The sequence below is a fragment of the Hyla sarda genome, chromosome 1 (assembly GCF_029499605.1).
Source record: "Hyla sarda isolate aHylSar1 chromosome 1, aHylSar1.hap1, whole genome shotgun sequence".
NCBI classification, from domain to species: Eukaryota; Metazoa; Chordata; class Amphibia; order Anura; family Hylidae; genus Hyla; species Hyla sarda.
The window spans coordinates 544,790,724-544,814,133 of record NC_079189.1 but is presented as its reverse complement, the minus strand read 5'-3'; the positions used below and the strand labels follow the sequence as shown (position 1 = coordinate 544,814,133).

The following is a 23,410-nucleotide window of genomic DNA, read 5'->3' as shown; positions in this document are numbered from 1 at the left end:
AAATATGTAAATCTTCCTTTTGGAAGGCATATATAACTCCTAGTAGTATTTTAAGGCTTTTTAAGGGGTTAAAGGGGTACTCCGGTGAAAAACGTTCAACTGGTCCCAGAAAGTTAAACAGATTTGTAAATTACTTCTAATTTAAAAAAATGTAATCCTTCCTGTACTTATTAGCTGCTGAATACTACAGCGGAAATTCTTTTCTTTTTGAAACACAGCTGTCTGCTGACATCATGAGCACAGTGCTCTCTGCTGACATCTCTGTCCATTTTAGGAACTGTCCAGAACAGCATCTGTTTGCTATGGGGATTTCCTTTTACTCTGGACAGTTCCTAAAATGGACAGAGATGTCAGCAGAGAGCACTGTGCTCGTGATGTCAGCAGACAGCTCTGTGTTCCAAATGGAAAATAATTTCCACTGTAGTATTCAGCAGCTAATAAGTACAGGAAGGATTAAGATTTTTTAATAGAAGTAATTTACAAATCTGTTTAACTTTCTGGCACCAGTTGATTAAAATAAATATTTTTCACCGGAGTACCCCTTTAAGCTTTGATTTGTAGGGATGATGCCACCAATATACTTTGCATATTATTTCTCAATAAACCATTGCATGGTCTATAAGACTCCACACACCTTCTGGCACACTGTAAGGAGAAACTTTACCCCCTTCGGACCCGGAGGAAGACTCGGTGGGCCACATTTTGTAGTTAGCACAACATTCCCATCATTGTAATAAGAGCACTTACATATGCAATAAGAATGTCCATAGTAAGTTAACAGCTGCAATTTACAATTAAACAGCTTAAAAACGGTTTTCCAAAATGAATTTAAACAATTATTGTCTCCTTTGATGAGAATTCGTTGTAATGTGACACCGTGGCCCTCAGGCATGCTGTGTGCTCAGTCAAACAGGATGAAAGGCAAGTTCAAAGCGCATTACAATGAGCCTGTGTTAGAAGTAATCAAATATTTCATTATTTCCCAGTTATATAGGTAAAGTAGGTGACTCATGGCTGAGCGATCATCCTGGGAACCTCTAAACAACTAATTAGGAATTAGTAGAATTTTTTAGAATGACTGTCCCCAAGTCATCTGCGGAAGCCTGTGTCATTTTTGTTAACTGACTCACAACTGATTTAACGTACAAAAGTGGTAATCCAGTACCTTCTAAACAAAAAAACAACTCAATATTATATTCTAAATCTTCTTAACACGTAGCAGTTCATGGTACAAAACACAAAAAAAGTCCACTTTATGGCATACATTTTATGCCTTTCAAACCATGCAGCTTCTGTTTGAATTCCACCTACAAATTCACATTGATAAGGAACAATTTATTGTTCTCTTTTCAGAGTTGTGGCCTTGGGGTAGTTATCTGGAATAATATACATGTGCGATATATCTATCTATACATAATCCATGATTTATATCCCTAACCTATTAGGCACTGATTGTATGGTATTAGAGCGGCTGACTCACCATGACAGTCGTGCCCATCACAGTACACATACCTCTAGTGTCTCGTCATGGTTGACAACAGTTTTTGCATTCCAGAGGTTTTTCGTGAGATTAGTTGGTTGCGAGTTTCCTATTGTGTTCTGAGGTTCTGGCTCATAAGGTTTCTGAATACAGTTCCCCACAATACTATTTTCTTTTTCTTCTACATCATTTTTAGCTGGGACAGGTTCTGTAACCTAGGTTTACCCAAAATGGAACAAATCAAAATTTCCATTATGACTATTAAAATCATAAAGAACGTAATATCACATGGAGTATTACAAAAGGTATTCCCATATACAAGACTTACTTACATTAGTATAGCAATAAACCATATAGGAGAATATTGTGCACTGTGGATAGACCATAAGGCATCACACACAGTGGCCCTCATTTACTAAGAAAATCGGGTTGTAAGTCTATCTTGCTTTCTTACCCGACTGCTTTTTTCCCCTGGTATTTATTATTATGTCGCATCCTGTTTGTCGCACGTGGGTTTTGTAGGTTTTGGTTTCCAACTCCTCTGAGCTGTCGGGAAAAAATCCACAACAATTCAACAAATTCGGGTTGGAAACCTTAATAAATACGTGGGAAAGCTCAGAAATGTCGGGTAACGCCCCTTTTTCGGGTTTGGGAGAATCCACATCGGGTCCGTCGGGAAAAAATGTCGCATAGTGTCGCAGACTGGCGCACGATGTCTGCGACATGGCGCAGACAAAGATGCGCCAAAAAAAACAGACAAAAGAGGTCGGGTTTAGAATAGTAAATGAGGGCCAGTGTCTACAGATCCACAGTATGACTTCTAAATATGTGGGCCTAGGGTTACTGGCCAGTCCATCTATACTTATGCAAAAAAAATCTTACCCATTAGGGGTATTTTTTTTTTTTTTTTTTTTTAAATAAAACATTACTTTAAAGTGTTTAAATAAACAGTGCTGAATGATCGCACTCAGTCAACTACTCCAGGATCTTCATACAACTTAAACAAGCAAATGAAATACTAAATAACAAAGTTGTTTTTTATGTCACAGATGTAATAAAAGAAAATGTCCTCAAAGTTATAAATTCAGGGTATGATAAAGATTGGTGGAGGCCCCTGGATGAAAAATAGGTAAGTGCCTAATGCACCCTATCACATGGAATTATAGAAGAGATGGGCATTGTTGTTGATGGGCCTCTCTTCTAGTCTTTGGAACATACAGTAACAAGAAAGCCTCTCCCCCTCTACCCACGCAGATCAGTACATCCTCCGCCCTTGTACCCATTGGTCACCTGGTTCCTATTTTGGTAAAAGAATGAAGCACTGGACTGGGCAGAGAGTGTATGGTGAAGACACCACGGTACAAATGAAAAGTAGAGAAATTGCCTACAGCAACCAACCAGATGTCTCTAAAAATGAGAGCTGGGATCTGTCTAATTACCCTGGGCAGCTGCACTAATTTATATATATACACACAGTGACCCCCGACCTACGATGGCCCCGACATACGATCATTTCAACATACGATGGCCTCTCAGAGGCCATCGCATGTTGAAGGCAGCATCAACATAAGATGCTTTTGTATGTCGGGCCATAGCTGACGGCTATCCGGCAGCGCAGACTGCTTCAGCTGCCACCGGATCGCCGTTTACGGTGCCCCGTGTGGTCCGCTGACGATCACTTACCTGTCCTCGGGGCTCCGGAGCGTCCTCTTTGGGATCCCCTGCATCGTCTGCGCTCTCCATCGTCGTCATTACGTCGTGGCGTACGCCGTCTCGTCATCCGATAGGAGCGGCGTGCGTAGCAACGTGATGGCGGCGACGGAGAGCGAGGATGCAGAGGCCTTGCCGGAGCGTCGGGGACACCCCGGGGATGCGGCGACAGCGATGGAAGGCGACATCCAGGGCAGCAGTGACGAGCGGTAACGGTCCGGAGCGGCGGGGAAACGCGAGTATAACCTCCAATACCAGTGGTCTTCAACCTGCAGACCTCCAGATGTTGCAAAACTACAACTCCCAGCATGCCCGGACAGCCGTTGGCTGTCCGGGCATGCTGGGTGTTGTAGTTTTGCAACATCTGGAGGTCCGCAGGTTATAGACCACTGTCCTATACTTTACATTGCACGGATCCCTCAACACACGATGGATTCAACAAACGATGGTCCACTTGGAACGGATTACCATCGTATGTTGAGGGACCACTGTATGTATGTATATATATATATATATATATATATTTTTTTTTTATTTTTTTTTTTTAATCCACTGGCAACAGACTATTTCTACGTAGATTGTTGTAAGTAAAGTAGACAACAGTTTTCAGAAAATGTTTAACCTTAACTCCTGTGTCTTTCGTGTGCTGTTGCTGGGCTTCATTTTGCTTCACTTCTCTATTGGCTTCCTCAGCCTTTTCTTCATCTTTTAATCGGTGCACTATGGTCTGCACAGTTTTCACCATGTTTTTCAACTCATCGGGGTACGGTGTTGGATATCTCTTCAGATTACCTTCCTGAATTGAAAAGAAAAAAAGGAATCCACATTGATTCCACATCAAAATACTTAGTGCGCACAGCACAAGATCTAAAAAAAAACAAAAAACTTAAAACAAGGCAGATGGAGAGATTACATTCTGGTACAGGGCTGCAGACTATGCTGGCACTAAAAATGAAAATACAGTAATGTTGTATGGAGTTGTGAGAGCACACCCGCAGAATTTCATGTGGTCCTATTTTACCTCTGTATAACTCTAATTTCCGAGGCATGTGGAACAAGAACAGTAGCATGAACTGTTAGAAGCTCAGGGATCTGGAATTCCTATCGCCCGATGCCTAGGTCATGCAGTTCCGGGTGCTGAGCAGGTGAATTTCTCAGGCCCTTAGCCCTGCTTCAAGCAAGCAAGGCCGGACATGAAAGCCCCTGACAAGCACGCCGGCGCTCAGAGGAGTGTATGGAGAAGGCTCCGGACTCGAGAAAAAACAGAGCCAATTTCTTCCAAAAATACTGCCATACCTGCCCCAGATATTCTATGGTATTACAACTTGATTCCTATACCTTCAATGGAACTGACCTGCAATACCTCACACAACCTGAGGACAGGTGAGGTGCAGTTTTTTTTTTTTTTTCTTTATAATCCTGGATAACCCCTTTAAGGTTAGAAACTGAAATCTTAGCACATTCAGCACAGGTATATATTGTCAAATTGATAGAGATGCCAAGATTTCATACCAAGAAAAGCATTGTCATGCATGGACAATCTTAAGGATTGACCTTTCTAAGGCACTGTTCACACTAGCATCACGGCTTCTGTTTATACTGGAGCCAGGACAGCTATTATGCTGGGGCCATTTTTGAACAGATACAGAGTCCTGATGTATCCCCTTCAAGTTTCAATTAGATTTCAGTAGATTCAACATTCAGGTATTTTTGATGGCAGGAATAGTGTTGCCGATTGCACTATTCTCTTTGGCAAAAATACAAGAAACCTCATAGGACAGGCAATGCCAGTGTCAACAGAGCCTTAGAATTAGACATCTAAAACAATGTTGATTCTAATCTACAAAGAGATTAATTCATTTGTCAGTAAAGTTGCTTGACAGATACACTTAATAATGACTGCTCTATATCTTTAAATCAGACTTCATCCCACCCTGACCATAGTGTCCTAATGATCCTGTGCAATCTGGATACTCAAGATGTGCCCAAATTCTTGAGGGTGTCTGGATAGCACCACGTATGTCAAGATTTAACAGAATATGAGTTGTGTAACTTTTGTTTCTGGAAGTTGAATATTTGGTGTAAATAATAGATATTACCTTTGCTTTAAGAGTAAACATCATAAAGGACACGTCTCCGTAGCTTTCAGTAAACATGTCTTACTTCTATTTAATACAATAAAATGGACACAGTATTTCTGCTTCCACAAGCTTAGGTTGGAGCATACTGACCCGGGCTGGAATGTCCCGTTCATCCTTGTCATCATCACACTCGAAGGCAACTTGAGCGCGCTGTTTCCTCTGCTCCTCCCACAATGATGGGTTAAAGCTCTCATTGTCTGAAGAGAATATAACTGTGCAAAAAACAAAAAGACACCCCCATTACAATAATGCCCAAACCACATGATTGTTATATGAACTAAATCAGGTGCCAGGTTTAGGAGCACAAAATATTTTTTGTAGTCATAAATATAAAAAAAATATGAAACAATTTTTACATAAAGAGATGGGAAGCTAACTAAAACTAAAAGCAAATTGCTTATAAATATGGTGAAGTGCCCAACACACAGGGGTACATTCCTTTTTTCTGTGGGCAACACAAGCCTGTGTGCGCCAAAGCCACTTTTTGACAATTGGAAACAGTGCGGCAGCAGGACCCAGGAGAGGTGTGGATACTGCATAGGTGTGGGGATGCAGGTCTAGACCTATCAGACCACCACTGTGTGTATGCCACTGTCCACGTGTATATGCACTGTGTGCATGCAACTTCTTTTGAGCTGGTGTGATAAAGTTTATTCGAGGTGGCAGTAAAATGTTGCTCAGAAGCATTAGATCAAGGTGCATGTTGTGGATGTGCGGCCATGTCTGTTATTTCTCAAGTTGAATTAACATTGGGGGAAATTGATCAAAACCTGTCCAGAGGAAAAGTTCACCAGTGGCGCACAGCAACCAATCAGATCGCTTCTTTCATTTTGCAGAGGCCTTGTTAAAAATGAAAGAAGCGAGCTGATTGGTTGCTATGGGCAACTGGGCAGCTTTTTCTCTGCACAGGTTTTGATAATTCTCCCCCATTGTGTTTTCTATACCCTTTTTTTTTTTTGCTTGGTCTGCACTTTGCACCTCCCCCTCAGCCCAGGCCTATATAATTTGCAGGAAGCTGCATTAGGGCCCTATTCCTCCTGGCAGCCTCCCAGTCTCATGGTGAAAATATTTTTACATCTGTTCCCTCTGGTGCGGTGCGGTTTGGCATCCGTTGCTGCCCCGGCACTGTGTCTGTTTGAGTGGCATTGGGGCTGCTCTGCCAGTTGGGTTGTTCTTCCCGTGGGCACTGGTGTTTGGGCGGTGGTGGTCGCCAATCAGTGCTGCGCTATTTTATGCTAGGGATTCTAGGGACCCACTACTTACAGGTGGCTATGACGTGGCTAGTGAACTTGCAATTCATGATCATAAAGTACACTAACGACCTGTTAGCTTAATTAATGTTGCTGAAAAGCATTAGATCAAGGTGCATGTTGCCGATGTGCAACCATGTCTGTTTTTGAATTCGCAGTAAACTGGGAGACACACGTAACGCACGTTTGGAGTCCCTGTCATGGCTTTCTGCAGGATTCTATGCAGTTTCAGGCTATATTCGAGTCAGTTCGTAGTTCTCTTATCTATCTGCACGTGGAGTGTACATGCAGCGACTTGTAATTCCCTTGAGCCACAGTGGGTCCTATAGGATATCCTGTATTATTATATAGATGCATGCAGTCTGCTTTTATATACCGTGATACACATTGCATAGAATCCTGCAGATAGCAATGACATCGACTCCAACGCCAATGCGTAACTCATGTCTCACATTTTACTGCCATGTCACAACTTCATCACACCAGGAACTGCACACCGGATGGCAATTCTGGTGGATCACAGAAACACATGAATCTGACCTTAGCAGGTTTTGCTGTACATTTTCTAATGTATATGCTACAAATTGTGTATATATTTGAATATTGAGTTATAAACCGTAACTACAGTCACAAAGGGCGCATTATGCAAATGTAACACTAGTACATTCTCTAAATTCCTGTTAGACAAAAATAATCATCAGGCGGATAAATATACAGTAGTGCAGTCTCAGTGGAAACTGTGCACCTGTTCTGTGAAGAAGTCAAAATACAAATGACAAAAGAGAAGGCCGCTCCATTGCCTTTTGTCCATCTGCAGGAGAATGATTAATCTGCAAAGTAAACATCTAAAATTCCATTCAGTGGTGACGGGGAGACCAAATCCAGCAGATTGTTATCCAAGCACAAAGCACAATTCTCTGACTTCTGGAGCATGGCCTGCGAGAACAACAGGTCCAGCCCATGGAACAATATCCACACCAACCCTTGTACTGAAGCAGAGCTATTATTTTTCTCTGGTGTAAATACACGAATACATATGGTGTTTGGACCACAGGGCAGAGAAAAGCTAGAAAGTGTTTGTGTATATATTTATATGAAGGCATTACACATAAAGTCTATTGATTGCAATGGGAACTGTGTACTGTCTGACATTGTTGGAAAAGTGAGCACATGCTGGGGTAACCCGCACCCCAACCACACACCTACAGAATACAGCTGATCACTGCGGAATCCAGCAGATGGACATTCAAGAGAAACATTTTATCAGGGTATGTAACTAATAGAGTTTCTGAAATATCAAAGAAGCTGTGTCACCAATACCACATAGGGGATAAGTGTTATTGGTGGGAAAACTCTTTAAAATTACTATATTAATTAATTAATATGCAATTCCATAACTATAAATGTATAAATAATCCTTAAAAAATACAGAATCAAATCACTGTAAATGGAGCGATTGCAATAATAATATTATGGAAACAGACAAGAAACACTGTTCTCTTACTGTCATCAGTCCTTGGCTGTTGCGGGAACATATAGTTAGTTAAGACGGTTTTCTGTGTGTCTGGATCGGTCTCCTTCTGCAGTGGGATGAGCGGCTTGGACTGAAAATGAACAAACAAGATCAGGACCTTACCCATAATAATGTGTAATCATTACAGTCCTAACTAAGGCTTCTTTCACACTACCATCTTGCCCCTTCTTTTTAACAGCCGTGTTTGTGCTACAAAAGGTCCTGCAAACAAAGTAAAGATACCGGACCATAACTGGTGCTAACGGCTGAATAACGTCTGTCAAAATAACAGGCATATTCATCCTTTAAGACCGTCATAACATCCGTCATGTACCGTTATAGTCTGTTATTTTATGGCCGTTTTAACACCTCTGCCTACAGATTCCCGCAGACGGGACTACTACTACTCCCATCATGGAACAGACTTGTTTCCATGATGGGAGTAGTAGTTCCTGACTGCGGGAGTCTGCCGGTGGCTGGGGAGGCTACATTAATGTTTGTATTACTACACCCATCATGGGGGGGGGGGGGGGGGGGGGTTGTAGTAGAGGGGCTGAGGGATTGATCGCACTGGGTCTCACTTCTGAGACCTGATGCGATCAGAAGTTATTAAACAGGGGAGTTTTAATAACTTCTTATCCCCCCCAGTGTCCTTATTTCCCCTCCCACTGCCTGCTCCTCATCTTCTTGGAGCAGGGCAACAGCAGGACCGCGCTGGTGAATGAATGAATCAGACATCCCGTATGTAGGCTTTATTCATTCACCGCCGCCCGACATGTCCCCACTGCTGCCCTGCTCCTAGCGCAATCAGCACACCGCTGGGAAATGTCTATTCTCTGCTGTTCATATTTGTGGGGTATGGAGATGAGCAGCAGAGAATAGACAGGTCCCCAGCGGGGCGCTCTGATTGCGCTAGGAGCAGGGCAGCAGCGGGGACATGTCGGGCTGCGGTGGTGAATGAATGAAGCCTACATGGGGGATATTTCGGATTCACTTCAAAACTGTTCATGCATGGTGGGAGTTGTAGTTTTGTAAGATTTAGAGGGACACGGTTTAGAAACCACCGCACAGTGATCTCCAAACGGTAGCCCTCCAGCTGTTGCAAAACTACAAAATCCAGCAAGTCCACACAGCAAACAGCTGTCTGGGCATGCTGGGAGTTGTAGTTTTGCAACATCTGGAGGTCTACATTTTAGAGACCACTGTCACCGACTTCCGTAGTCAGCAGGGTCGCTGCACCAGGGAGAGGATCGCCGTCTGCTGCCACCGGTCACACCACAGTTCCCCCATTTTGCCCTCACTACCATGGGTGGGCAGAACGGGGGAACCGAACTTTAACCCCCCCGCCCCCGATCTGCTATTGGTCGGTCGCTTCTGACTGACCAATAGCAGGGATAGGAGCACCTCCCTCCTATCCCTTCAGGGGGGGGGGGGGGTGTCTTGGACATCCCTGATCCCCTTTATTTTCTAGGTAACCGGAGACCTGTATGACCCGGAATCGCCGCAGATCGGCCAGGGGTGGGGGGGAAAGATTTCAGCAGGCATCCTGGTCTGGTCCCTGCACGGCGAGCTGCGGGGACCGGAGAAACGCAGAGCGTACCTGTACGCCCTCAGTCCTTAAGGACTTGGAAACGGGGGGTATGAGTACGCCCTGCATCCTTAAGGGATTAATAGAAGAATTTACAAATCTGTTTAACTTTCTGGCACCAGTTGATTTAAAAAAATATATATAAATGTTTTCCACCAGAGTACCCCTTTAAAGTATCATCAGTTTGCCATAGACATCAATGTTAAAATTTTAACGGCTGTTATTCCACCGTTATTTTTGACAGGACAAAAATTAGTGCATCCATCGTCTTTTGTGCCATTAAAAATAACGGCCGTTAGTCATAACAGGCTATAAAAAATAATCAAAAAATCCCATAGACTTGAATGGGATTTTTTAATGGCCGTTTTTAAGGGTTTTCTAACGGAACTTTGTAAAAGGTCTTTTAACGGAGCAACAGTATAGTATGAAAGCCCAAGCCCAACAAGAAAGATGGAGGTCATGTACTACCCTACTATTTTATCTTTATCTATAAAGAGCTTATATTTAGTGCAGTCAGTAAATTCATTGTATTATGATTGCAAAAATAACACAAAGGCTGTAAGGTTGGGCTCACAAGCAGCAGTAAATTACCTCAAATTATAGTGGTTTGGCGATACAGTTAGTGGCCACATGGTTTTCACAAGTGCAACATGTTAAGAATAGGCACGTTTTAAATTTGAAAATGCCAATTTAAGGTCAATTGTACACGGCAAACTAGATTCTTGCACATTGTATAACATGTAAGTCATTTTAGGTAACTCTTTAGGATAAGCTTTCCGGTGAGTATATAGGAGGAATATTACTATTTCAGGCCCTTATAGTACTTGTATACAACATATTTCCCCCTGGTTTCCCCTTTGAAAGCTCACCTCTGTGTCAGCTTTCTTTGAACTTAGTGGACTAGCATGTTATGGCTCCTATACAATAAGTATACATAAAAACAGGAGACCTTGCTTCTGTACCTCTCTTAAGTAATCCCCCAGAAGTAGCAGCAGCAGCATGGAGGACATTATAAATCAGGACTTGAGCAGTCTAAACTCTGAATCCAGAACCTTCTGTGAAACAAACCTGCAGAGTCTGACGGTTTCTCCCTACACTTTCTCTCCTCATCGCTCACCCCCCCTGAACTACCATTTTTGTAGACTTCTTTCTATGGGCAGTGTACTTTGATCTCCGTAAAGCTGCTTCACTCTGCTAAAATGAAAAATTCCCATCTATATTTAAAAATAATCCTAAATCTGGCAGTTTCCACTTTAGACATAAAACTACATGGAGACTTCCTATTCTGTACAGATAATTTCCCAGCATTTTCTCCATATCAACACAGACAGGAGCACAGTGAAAGATGACATCATAACACTGGATCCAACACAATTCAAAGCACAGCTCAGCCTCCCCTCCCTGAAGAACGATCTCTGAAATGGTAACATCTCCAATGGGACAGCAACTATTTATTGATGTCTATGGTCCTGCGGTAAAGCATGTGTCTAAATGCTGTTAGAAACAGCTCAGGCAAGATAGAAGCCAACATAATAATGTACAATAAATGAAATAAAGAAAATACAAACAGAAAATAGAGACATATTTAAAAAAATAAATAAATAAAAAGAAGAAAAACAACTTCATGTTTCTGTAACTGGCTCAAATAAATTAAAAAAAATCTAGATAACACATTTCCTTGAAGACTAACAATGACAGATAAGAAGTGGGAGGAGGTGAGGAGGAGCCTTCTAAGTAGAGGAGGAGCCTTCTAAGTAGAGGAGGATATTTTTTTTTTCAAGACAAGATACATTACAGAAGTTTGCATATTTGCGTCTACTATTGATTTATATAAAGTGGTTTGAAAGGACAATTACACATTAAGGGTAGGGTCACACACAGAGCATCCACAGCAGATATGACACCATGGATGCGCTGCCGGCAGGAACAGAATGACTGCAGAGCGAGCTTCCAGCTGCAGACGGGTAGCTGTGTGTCTCAGTTTGTGACTGTCAGCGGGAAATCCACCACTGTGCGGACACACAGAGCTAAAGGGAGCAGGGAGCTTGCTCTGCCGTCACTCTGTGCCTGCCAGCAGAGCATCCGCAGCATCAAATATGCTGTGGGTGCACTGTGTGTAACCCTAAGAATGTAAGATACCAGAATAACTGCTTTGTGCACAGATTAACCTGATGGACCACATTACAAGGATCTTTCAGGGGCTGGGGAGTGTATCATGCAATAAACCTGGTACTGTATCGTGCTTTCTAGAAACACAGATGTGAACAGAGGCTAAGAGAAACTGAAGTGCCGCCATGAAAAACTACTTGTAAATAGCCTGTTCAGAACATCATAAAACAAATGTCTTGCTTATGTAGTTTGATGTACAGAATTGTAGGTCAGCATTGCATCTGACATAATATTTCCAACCCGCAAGTAAATCCCTTTGATAATGATTAACAATTGAAATCTGGCTCTGCCAGCACCCGGATGGGGGCCCGGACCTGTCTGCATTATGTAATTATTTGGAAGGTGTGAACACATTAATAAATCTTTCATTACAGTGGAGAAAATGGTTTTCGAGAGAACACAATGTATCGAGAACAAACAACAGGATTGTGCTCTCATGTGCATAAGTGCATAACCTCCTACTGTCAGCGCACACAATGCATTCCAAATAAACCTCCCCGACACACAGTTCTCCTTCTCTCGCAGAGTCCTGTCATTTAGATGTGACGCTCTAGATTTCATTAGACATTGGGGACACAGAGAAAGCATAGTGGGAAAAGGTCATTTCCAGGGAAAGTGTAATCCCCACCTGATTATCTGACAACCACATTGCTGTGAGTTGCTGCAGTCTTGTGAAGCTAAAGGGCAAATTCTTTAGTCTGTGGATAAAAGAAAAATGGATAACGTTGACAAAAAGATTTATTTTTGTGGCATTTGTGGTGACGTTTTGTGGTGAACAGATCAAGGTTCAAGCATATTACCCAAGCAATTACTGTACTTCCAATACATTATATTATATATACACATATATAATGTCAGATGACTGGGGACAATCCTAATCATCTGACATTATCAGCGTTGCGCCTAAACTAGAAAAGATGGTTAAAAGTGGCCATAGACAAATTTGTCAGTGCACACAACAGATTTCGGTAGAGTCACCAATAAAACATACAGTATATGTCTAACTATTTTTCACACTTTCATAGAATTAAGATGCAAATTTATCAAATACGATCTAGGGTTCATTTGACTCTAATGTGTATAGAGGCCATTCAACTGTACCCCGATGTCAAAGGAGAGAAGGCTTGGGCATATTGAAAACCATATGGCACCATTAGGATATGTTCACACTGGAGTGAAATGGTGTAGATTTTATGTGGATTTTGACTTTCCAATGGAAGTCAACTGGGTAAATCTGCAGCAATACTGCAAGAAATCTGCAGCATTTCAGTTTCATGTGAACATACCCTTTTATATAACTCTATAGCTGCCCCAACAGCACAGCACCATATGGACTTACATAGTCATATACACTACTCAAAAAAAATCAAGGGAACACTTAAACAACACACTGTAACTCCATGTCAATCACACTTCTGTGAAATCACACTGTCCACTCAGGAAGCAACACTGATTGACTATCAATTTCACATGATGTTGTGCAAATGGAACAGAAAACAGGTGGAAATAATAGGCAATTAGCAAGATGCCCCAATAAAGGAGTGGTTCTGCAGGTGGTGACTACAGACCACTTATCAGTTCCTATGCTTCCTGGCTGATGTTTTGGTCACTTTTGAATGCTGGCGGTGCTTTCACTCTTGTGGTAGCATGAGACTGAGTCTACACTCCACACAAGTGGCTGAGGTAGTGCAGTTCATCCAATATGGCACATCAATGCGAGCTGTGGCAAGAAGGTTTGCTGTCTGTCAGCGTAGTGTCCAGAGCATGGAGACGCTACCAGGAGACAGGCCAGTATATCAGGAGATGTGGAGGAGGCTGTAGGAGGGCAACAACCCAGCAGCAGGACCCCTACCACTGCTTTGTGCAAGGAGGAGCACTGCCAGAACCCTGCAAAATGACCTCCAGCAGGCCACAAATGTGCATGTGTCCACTCAAACAGTCAGAAACAGACTCCATGAGGGTGGTATGAGGGTCCGGCGTCCACATGTGGGGGTTGTGCTTATAGCCCAATAATGTGCAGGACGCTTGGCATTTGCAAGAGAACACCAAGATTGGCAAATTTTCCACTGGTGCCCTGTGCTCTTCACAGATGAAAGCAGGTTCACAATGAGCACATGTGACAGAGTCTGGAAACGCCGTGGATAATGTTCTGCTGCCTGCAACATCCTCCAGCATGACCGGTTTGGTGGTGGGTCAGTAGTGGTGTGGGCTGTGTGGGGTTTCTTTGGGGGCCGCACAGCCCTCCATGTGCTTGCCAGAGGTAGCCTGACTGCCATTAGGTATTGAGATCCCCAGACCCCTGTTGCGGTTGGCCCTGGGTTCCTCCTAATGCAAGACAATGCTAGATCTCATGTGACTGAAGTGTGTCAGCAGTTCCTGCAAGAGGAAGGCATTGATGCTATGGCCTGGCCTGGCCTGCCCGTTCCCCAGACCTGAATCTGATTGAGCACACCTGGGACATCATTTCTCACTCTATCCACCAATGCCATGTTGCACCACAGACTGTCCAGGAGTTGGTGGATGCTTTAGTCCAGGTCTGGGAGGACATCCCTCATGAGACCATCTGCCACCTCATCAGGAGCATGCCCAGACTTTGTAGGGAGGTCATACGGGCACGTGGAGGCCACACACACTACTGAGTCTCATTTTGACTTGTTTTAAGGACATTAAATCAAAGTTGGATCAGCCTGTAATGTGGTTTTCCACTTTGATTTTGAGTGTGACTCCATATCCAGACCTCCATGGGTTGATAAATTTGATTTCCATTGATAATTTTTGTGTGATTTTGTTGTCAGCACATTCAACTATGTAAATATAGTTCAAACAAAGAAAAGCTTAGGCACAGCAGGTGTAATGAGTTACTCGGGAGATAGCCTCAGTGTCTGAGTCTGTTGGTGGTGGGGTGCTGACATTCAACTATGTGAAGACAAAAGTATTTCATACGATTAGTTCATTCATTCAGATCAAGGATGTGTTATCTTAGTGTTCCCTTTATAATTTTCAGCAGTGTAGTTCGTACTGTTGAAAAAAAAAGACATATGTCCATCAAGTTAAACCAAGGAATTGAAGAGAAGGGGTATGGTTTGGATGAAGGAGAAGTGATGTGATTTTAATTTCTGCATAAAAATGTATGTTTTATTGTTCTAGTAATGTATCTAGCCCTGTTTTGAAGCCCTCCTGCTGTGACCAGTTCCTGAAGTAGCCTGTTCCATAAATTCACAGTTCTTATGGTAAAGATTAGAAGGCTTGTCACCCCTTAAGATAATCTTTTTTTCTACAGACGGAGGGCCATTTATATACTTACATACATTTATCATATCCCTTCTCAAGACTAAACACATTGAATTCTAATCTTTCCTCATAGCTAACATGTATGACAAGTTTAAAGGGCATCTGTCATCAGCATCACTCCCACTAACCTATTGTTATAGGCTTTTAGTGCAGGTGACACTGATGATAATAGTACTTAACATTTTCTGATGCATTCCTCCTTTTCGCCAATATTTCCATTTTTCTTAATATGCTAATGAAGGAGCTTGAGACATGTAGGTAGTACCCATGCCCTGGGTGCATGGTAACACCTGGCTTGAATTTTCATAGTAAATGCCTCCTCCCCTGTGCTGAGACTCCTTTGCTGCAGAATGGAGCTCCACTCTGCATCTAGACCCTTCTCCTCTGCTGTATAACTTCACTTTATATCTCTTGTGGAGATCAAGCTGGAAAGGCTAAGCACACAGGAGGAGGTGTTTACAATGTAGATTCGAGACGAACGTCACTGTGCATCCGGGACTTGGGCACTACCTGTTGCACCAAGCTCCTTTATTAGCATATTAAGAAAAACGGAAAAGAGGCACGCATTGGAAAGCGGTATGTACCATCGTCATCAGCGTCTTCCGCACTCCAAACCTATACCAATAGTTTAGTGCAAGTGATGCTGATGACCGATTCCGTTCAATTTGTCAGAAGACAGATGACCATTTAGTATTCATTTAGTCTGGTAAGGGTACAAACAGTATACTTAGTGGGTTATCTAGCTTTTGCCCATTTTAGAGTAACTGGCATGTATTCTTGATATATTGTTTAATATTGTATTTCTTAACTGGTGAATCTAGCTCCTGGCCCTCCCCGTACTAACTGATGCAGGCAAAATGTAGTCACAGGGTACATTCATATGTTTATCATCTGCTGAAGATTTTCCACTGCACAAATTCTGCAGCAGATTTACTGCAGACCCTTGAAACCAAAGGGTAGCAACATATTTTGCAGCAGAAATTCTGCAGAAGAATTTTCACAGTGGTTTAGGCTTGTGTGAACGTACCCTGGCATGCAGGACGGATTCATAAAGGAGGCAACCGCTTTTACATAGTGACTCATAAAGGTATAGCTGTGATGTCAGAACACCTTAGGAGGGCATACCTTAAGGGTTGTCTCCTTTATGTCATTTCACCTTCATACATAGTGTGGCGTGTGATAGGAATGTGGATGTGGAAGAGCACCTAGGGCAACAAACTGTGGTATGATATGATATACTATATATGTGTATGTAGTTCTGGTGTATACATAAATGGACATGTGTGATTGGTGCTATGGTATGCATGCTTGAATGCCACAGCTGCTGGAGAGCAAGCGGAGATTAGAATGTTAGGTTTAGGTATGTCTACAAGAATCACATAGTACTCCCACTTGAGTAAGACAACATTAGGTTGAAAACACAGAGGAAGCACATTTTCTAAGACTTGTATTCTAAAGTACAAAAATTGCTCATTCTATGTCTCACTCAGGATTTTATTTTAGAGAATGGAGTTTAGTAGGATGAGCATTGTCACCCACAGCCTGGTAGGTTTACTATTATTTATGCCAGAAATAAGGTAAACCTGAAATCTAGTCCAGCTCAGAGATGGCATGAATTAAAACGGTATTTGTTGCTTTAAAAAAAAAACTTTTGACTATGTCAAAAACTCCATCTAAAAACCTAAATGTGTGAACATACCCCTTCATCTAGTTAAGTACATCCTGAGGTAGACCGTTCCATAAATTCACGCCGCCTTTACCGTGAGGACTGTGAATTTATGGAATAGTCTACCTCAGGAACTGGTCACAGCAGGAACAATTAATAGCTTTAAAACAGGGTTAGATACATTCCTGAAACAAAATAACATTAATGCTTATGCAGAATTATTAAACTACATCCCTTCCCCTTATCCCCTTACACCCTTCCCTCCAATTCCCTGGTTGGACTTGATGGACGTATGTCTTTTTTCAACCATACTAACTATGTAACTATGTAACTATCACTCACCTGTTGTCACTTAGATTTATGACCTTCAGTTTCTGCATATCTCCCATCTCTTCTGGGAGACACTCCAATTTGTTAGAATGTAGGAACAATACAGTGGCACTTCTCCAGTGTCCAATCTGTTAAATTAGGGAGGAAAAAATCAAGTTACAAATTGACACAAATTAACATTTTCATAAAAAAAAAATATATGGAATAAGCCATTTTTGCCAATATATATGGTATAAGCCGTTTTTTGCAGCCTATTGCCATAAGGACATGGTCTATCTCTGGTATTGCAGTTCATCCCCATATAAGCGAATTGGGCTGAGCTGCAATACCAGACACAGCCTGTGGCTAAAAGTGGAGTTGAATTTTTCAGCATTAAATTTTCTTTATTAAACAGCTTTTAACAAATCCATTTTTTTAATGATACATTCACTTTAGAAGGAAGACACAACACATAAGATCATGGTGTAGCCCCTTTATAACCTTAGTTTACACAATTATTTCTGTGCAGGGAACCACAGACTGCTAGAAACAGGTTAAAGGGGTATTCCAGGGAAAAACGTTTTTTTTTATATATATCAACTGGCTCCAGAAAGTTAAACAGATTTGTAAATTACTTCTATTAAAAAATCTTAATCCTTTCAGTACTTATGAGCTTCTGAAGTTAAGGTTGTTCTTTTCTGTCTCTGTGCTCTCTGGTTACACCAGTCTCGGGAACCGCCCAGTTTAGAAGCAAATCCCCATAGCAAACCTCTTCTAAACTGGGCTTTTCCAGAGACACGTGTCATCAGAGATTATTTAGACAGAAAAGAACAACCTTAACTTCAGAACCGCATAAGTACTGAAAGGATTAAGATTTTTTAATAGAAGTAATTTACAAATCTGTTTAACTTTCTGGAGCCAGTTGATATATAAAAAAAAAAGTTTTTTCCTGGAATACCCCTTTAAACTGCACAGCATGCACATGAAATAAGATCTGGTTGTGCTAAGTGAGGGCAGGAATTACAGTTTGACAACCAGAACACATTTGAAAGCTTTTACGCCGATACAGTTGCACTGGCACAAGATGTACCATCTGATATTCACATGCCTTCTAGACAGAACACAAATAAATATAGTCAATAAAGATGATGTAGTCACCACTACCATTATTACATCACAGGCACAAACTGTCTTTTCATTTAAGGCCCCCGAACACATTTTGGAAAAAATCAATAATGGTTCTGATTTTGGCAGACCAGCCTACTGAGGAAGAGAAGGATCGGGTGTAAATTTCAGTGCCCCATTCTTTTGTTTTCCTTAGAAACAAGCTGGCAAAATCAGAGTTTGCATGTGTATGTTGTAATGAAAATGAAAAGTTGTTGTCTAACAGTTTGATATGATGTGTGTCAACCTTTTCACGAAGCCCATCACGTAGGCCACACGCTAAAGGGTTTTTTCCATCATTTAAAGTGATGGCTATTATATCACTTTATTATTGGTGGGGGTCTGACCTCAAGGGCCCTTACTGATCCTAAAACAGAAAGGCCTGCAGCACTGATTCAGTAGTGTGGCCCCTTCTTTGTTTTATCCTCCCCAATGGCACTTAAAGCCACGCAATTATGCAGAGAACTGCAGTCACCCCCACCTTCACCTTCATTCCCAGTAAATGTTCCAGATGTCAGACCCCCACGATCACAGTGATGACAAATACAAGAGATACCGTATATACTCGAGTATAAGCTGACCCAAATATAAGCCAAGGCCCCTAATTTTACCCCAAAAACCCAGGAAAAGTTATTGACTCGACTATAAGCCTAGGGTGGGAAATACATCATCCCCCCCATGTAATCATCCAGACCCCCGTCATCATCATCACCGGCTGTCAATCCCTTCAACAGTGGTCTTCAACCTGCGGACCTCCAGATGTTGCAAAACTACAACTCCCAGCATGCCCGGACAGCCGATGGCTGTCCGGGCTTGCTGGGAGTTGTAGTTTTGCAACATCTGGAGGTCCGCAGGTTGAAGACCACTGATGAAGGGATTGACAGGCGGAGAGTTTACTCGAGTATAAGCCAAGGGGGGCGTTTTCAGCACGAAAAATCGTGCTGAAAAACTCGGCTTATACTCGAGTATATATGGTATGTTGTCAAACTCTGCACAGTTCAGCAGAAAATTTGCCCCAATGTGAGATAAATTTTATTTTTTAAACCGTTAGCAATAAATACATCAAGTATACTAAACACTCATTACTTTTCTATATACACAAAGAAACTTTTGAAGTGTTATACAAACATGTCAGAAGTTTAGATTCTTGGGGTCTGTTGCGGATATCCCCAACAATCAATTAAATGAATGATAAAAAAATGGCTTAAACCAATTTGCTTGCAAAAGTAGGGCTACGCAAAAAATCAGTGGGGAAAGCCAGCTCTCAGGTGAGCATTTCTCCTCATTCCATTTTTTCGTGATCTGTGAGGGTCTCAGCCACTCGCACTCTCACCAATCAAATTTTTGACACATTTCTATGACACATGAAACGTTTTTTTTAAACTTAAGTTTCAGTTTCCATAGATAGAGATTTTCTTAAAATTTTGAAAAATGTGCTGTGTGTGCTTAGGACCATAATGCATTGGAGAGTAATGAGGTCTCATCATTGGCACATATGGAGCCATAAGGAAATCTAAAGACCCACCAAATGGTTAAACCATACATCTCACAGGTGCAATTGTCATAATAAAACATTGCTTGGGGGCAATTTTAATGAGCACTATTATACCCATCCCAAATTATTATTCTCAATATTATTTTCAGATCAACTACAGCTCTGTTGCATCCCAAAATGTTAAGAAGCATTACTGCTATATAAGTAATGCAAACCCTATACTAGTAAACTTACAGGTCATGTGTGTTAACCAACAAACTGCCACTAAGAATTAAAGGCGCCGATTCGGTAGACTAAGAATCCTGCCAGACAAAACTGATTAATCTGTGAAGAAGAGCTGCAAGCTAGAAATCTTTAGAAAGTCACGGTTTACTCGCTTACAGTCCTAGTGAAATTGATTCTAAAGCAATTCACACATTGCATGATGAATAAAACAGTCATGGCACCTCTGGGGGAAGCTGTATTAAGAAGTTATGATCAGCAGCAAACGTCCGTATCTGAGAAAATTGCCCGATTGAGGAAGGTAAAGCTTCAATCTCATTGAAACTGCAATCCAGCTCTTCAAGGGAAACCAGCCTGGAGGGAGAAGATGTCGCTATTTAAATAATAACGTATACAATGTTTTAGAAAGCTTCTATATAAACTTCAGAGAACTGTACAGCTGTATGAGATCAGAATCTAATGGATGAAAATCATCTGGGGATAGGAGCTTCAATGAGCTGATCGCCTTTTCTATACGTTATTACCTATCACCATTACAGGTTCACTAAACCTAGGAGAAAACCTAATTCTGTATACTCCTAATTAAACTGCCTTGTAAGAAGAGTTGACTAAAATAAGTATCCACTGTATTTACTCTATTCATCTATTTCCAAAAGCAACAACCGGGGAATTGCTCAATGCAGATGAAACTAAAGCACATCATTTTATGTACATTCATAAGTGGTAGGGGATCCGAAAATGGTCTGGTTTCACATATGATAAGGTACAGAGGGGAGACCTCTAAAATGTGATAAATGTATTACACTGGCTAATGCTGTATAGATAAATGTGGGGCATATTTGGAAGTAGCATAGCGTGGGTTGCCAGCACCTGGTGCAAGGTAACTACTGTGCTTAGATCACCTATTGGTTGGCTTACTTTTCTCAAAAATTGTGGCACACAACAACAAGTCATCCTCCTTTCCCGCTAAAGCCACACTAACTAACAAATTGCTGTCCTATGTCCTCCTGTCATTTGCAAACATCACAGGGAAGCGGTCATACAAACTGTTTATCAGCTATACATGTCATCTTAAAGGGGTACTCTGCCCCTTGACATCTTATCCCCTATCCTATGTCTAGGGGAGGAGTATCCCTTTAATGGGCAACACAACAGAGGCTGGGTTCCCATTACGTTTTCCCCCATACGGGAGTGAATACGGCAGGGGAGAGCTAAAAGCTTGCGCTCCCATATGCCTTTTTATTCGCTTCCGTATGCCATTCATTTCAATGAGCCGACCGCAGTGAAACGTTCGGTTGGCTCATTTTTGCCCCGTATGCGCTTTTACAACCGGACCTAAAAATGTTTCACTGCGGTCGTCTCATTGAAATGAATTACATACGGGAGCGCATAGAAAGGCATATGGGAGCGCAAGATTTTAGCTCTCCCCTGCCGTGTGCACTCCCGTATGGGGGAAAATGTAATGGGAACCCAGCATCATCTGGGGGTGTAGTGAAGAAAACGGTTCCCTGAAGAGAAATGTTCCCAAGCAGCTGATGAGAAATGCTGAGTCAGGAAAGCCACTGTGATTGGCACACCCGCCCCATATTATTGGTTGTTGGGGGGGGGGGGGGGGGGGGGAGTGCAGTCTCTCTCTGCTCACTATTTTGCAGCCTTGCTGTGCCTGGACACAGTTCTCTGCAAACCCTACACGAGCAGACAGATCAGGGGAACAATTCTCTACACCCTCCCTCCCTCCTTCCCCTTCAGACAACCAGCAGCACAGCAGCAGGATATGTCCTTTATCATGTCCCCGATCTCTATGTTCACTTCCCCGATCTCTATGTTCACTTCCCCGATCTCTATGCTCACCCTGGCCGCGAGAGATCAGGGGAACAATGCTCTACAGCCTCCCTCCCACCTTCCCCTTCAGACAACCAGCAGCAGGATATGTTCTTTATCATGTCCCCGATATCTATGCTCGCTCTGGCAGCTGTCAGGGGAACATTTCTTTTCAACGTCTTCTTGCACCAAAATGTACAGTGGAAAATCCACATGATTTAGCATTTCTGTCATGTGTGGCCATACCCTTAGGGCAGTGGTCTCTAAATTGTTGACCTCCAGCTGTTGCAAAACTACAACTCCCAGCATGTTCAGACAGCCGTTTGCTGTCTGGACATGCTGGAAGTTGTTGTTTTGAAACATCTGGAGACCCACAGTTTGCAGATCACTGCGCATAGCTCCCTAAACTTTCGCCATCCACATCTCGCAAAACTACAACTCCCAGCATGCCCCAACAACCAATAGTATGGGGTGGGTGTGCGCATCTCAGCCAACCACAGTGGCTTTGCTGATTTAGCATTTCTCATCAGCTGCTTGGGAACATTTCTCTTCAGGGAACAGGCTCTGTTTGGGGGAAAAAAACATATTTTTGGGAAAGTGTCTATGTAGTATAGCCTAAACTTACCCCCCTATGGTGTCTGGTAAATACATGAGCTGGTTTTCATCTATTTTCAGAGTTGTCAATTTTTTCAGGGCACCTAGAGACGAAAAGAAAAGCAGATTCATTCAATCATTTATGTACAGCAAACCTACAATTTTTCTGGGTTATTTTTACTTAAAGGGGTACTCCCGTTTAAATTTTTTTTTTTTTTTTTAATCAACTGGTGCCAGAAAGTTAAACAGATTTGTAAATCACTTCTATTAAAAAATCGTAATCCTTCCAGTACTTTTTAGGGGCTGTATACTACAGAGAAATCCAAAAAAGACATTCATATCCTCTGATGTCATGACCACAGTGCTCTCTGCTGACCTCTGCTGTCCATTTTAGGAACTCTCCAGAGAAGAAGAAAATCCCCATAGCAAACATCTTTATTCAATTTTAAACATATGGAGTTGTCATGTTGCAAAGGAGTACAGGAAAGAATGCTTCAGGGTGCTGAATGAGAGAATTCTGCATAAGGTCAAATTCTTGTGTTACATGTCGGAATGAACGCCTTCGATTAAAGCAGGGTTTCCCAACCAGGGTGCCTCCAGCTATTGCTAAACTACAACTCCCAGCATAGCTGCTAAACTACAACTCCCAGCATAGTCTCCAAACTGTGGCCCTCCAGCTGTTGCAAAACTACAACTTCCAGCATGCCCAGACAGCCATCGGCTGTCTGGGCATGCTGGGAGTTGTAGTTTTGCAACAGCTGGAGGCAGCCTAGATTGGAAACACTGGATTAGAGAGTGGATACGAATATCTGTATTATAAAATAGAAGGAGTATGGCATATAGTACTAGAGAGATGAACTTAAGATAAATAAAATGATAATAATAATAATACAAGGCAAAATAGGCAGATGACTAGAGCGCCCTCTTCATAGAGGGGCGCCACTTTGCACACTGCAAGATGGGGGGCCACCCAGCCAGCACTATCGTGTCACCCTAG

The 23,410-nt window shown here is 42.2% G+C and overlaps 1 protein-coding gene across 7 annotated transcripts in view; it reads right to left on the bottom strand.

Annotated features, from left to right (window-relative positions):
* Positions 1-23,410, bottom strand: part of ERBIN (erbb2 interacting protein) — a 247,483-nt gene that overhangs the window by 32,566 nt on the left and 191,507 nt on the right. For all 7 annotated transcript variants that reach the window (XM_056541548.1, XM_056541546.1, XM_056541547.1 and 4 more), the window contains 8 exons: positions 22,445-22,517; positions 20,223-20,352; positions 17,151-17,266; positions 12,480-12,549; positions 8,086-8,185; positions 5,422-5,543; positions 3,813-3,986; positions 1,513-1,695 (listed from right to left, as the gene is read on the bottom strand). In XM_056541548.1, the coding sequence (XP_056397523.1) occupies positions 1,513-1,695; positions 3,813-3,986; positions 5,422-5,543; positions 8,086-8,185; positions 12,480-12,549; positions 17,151-17,266; positions 20,223-20,352; positions 22,445-22,517 (968 nt within the window). The remainder of the gene's footprint in view (positions 1-1,512; positions 1,696-3,812; positions 3,987-5,421; positions 5,544-8,085; positions 8,186-12,479; positions 12,550-17,150; positions 17,267-20,222; positions 20,353-22,444; positions 22,518-23,410) is intronic.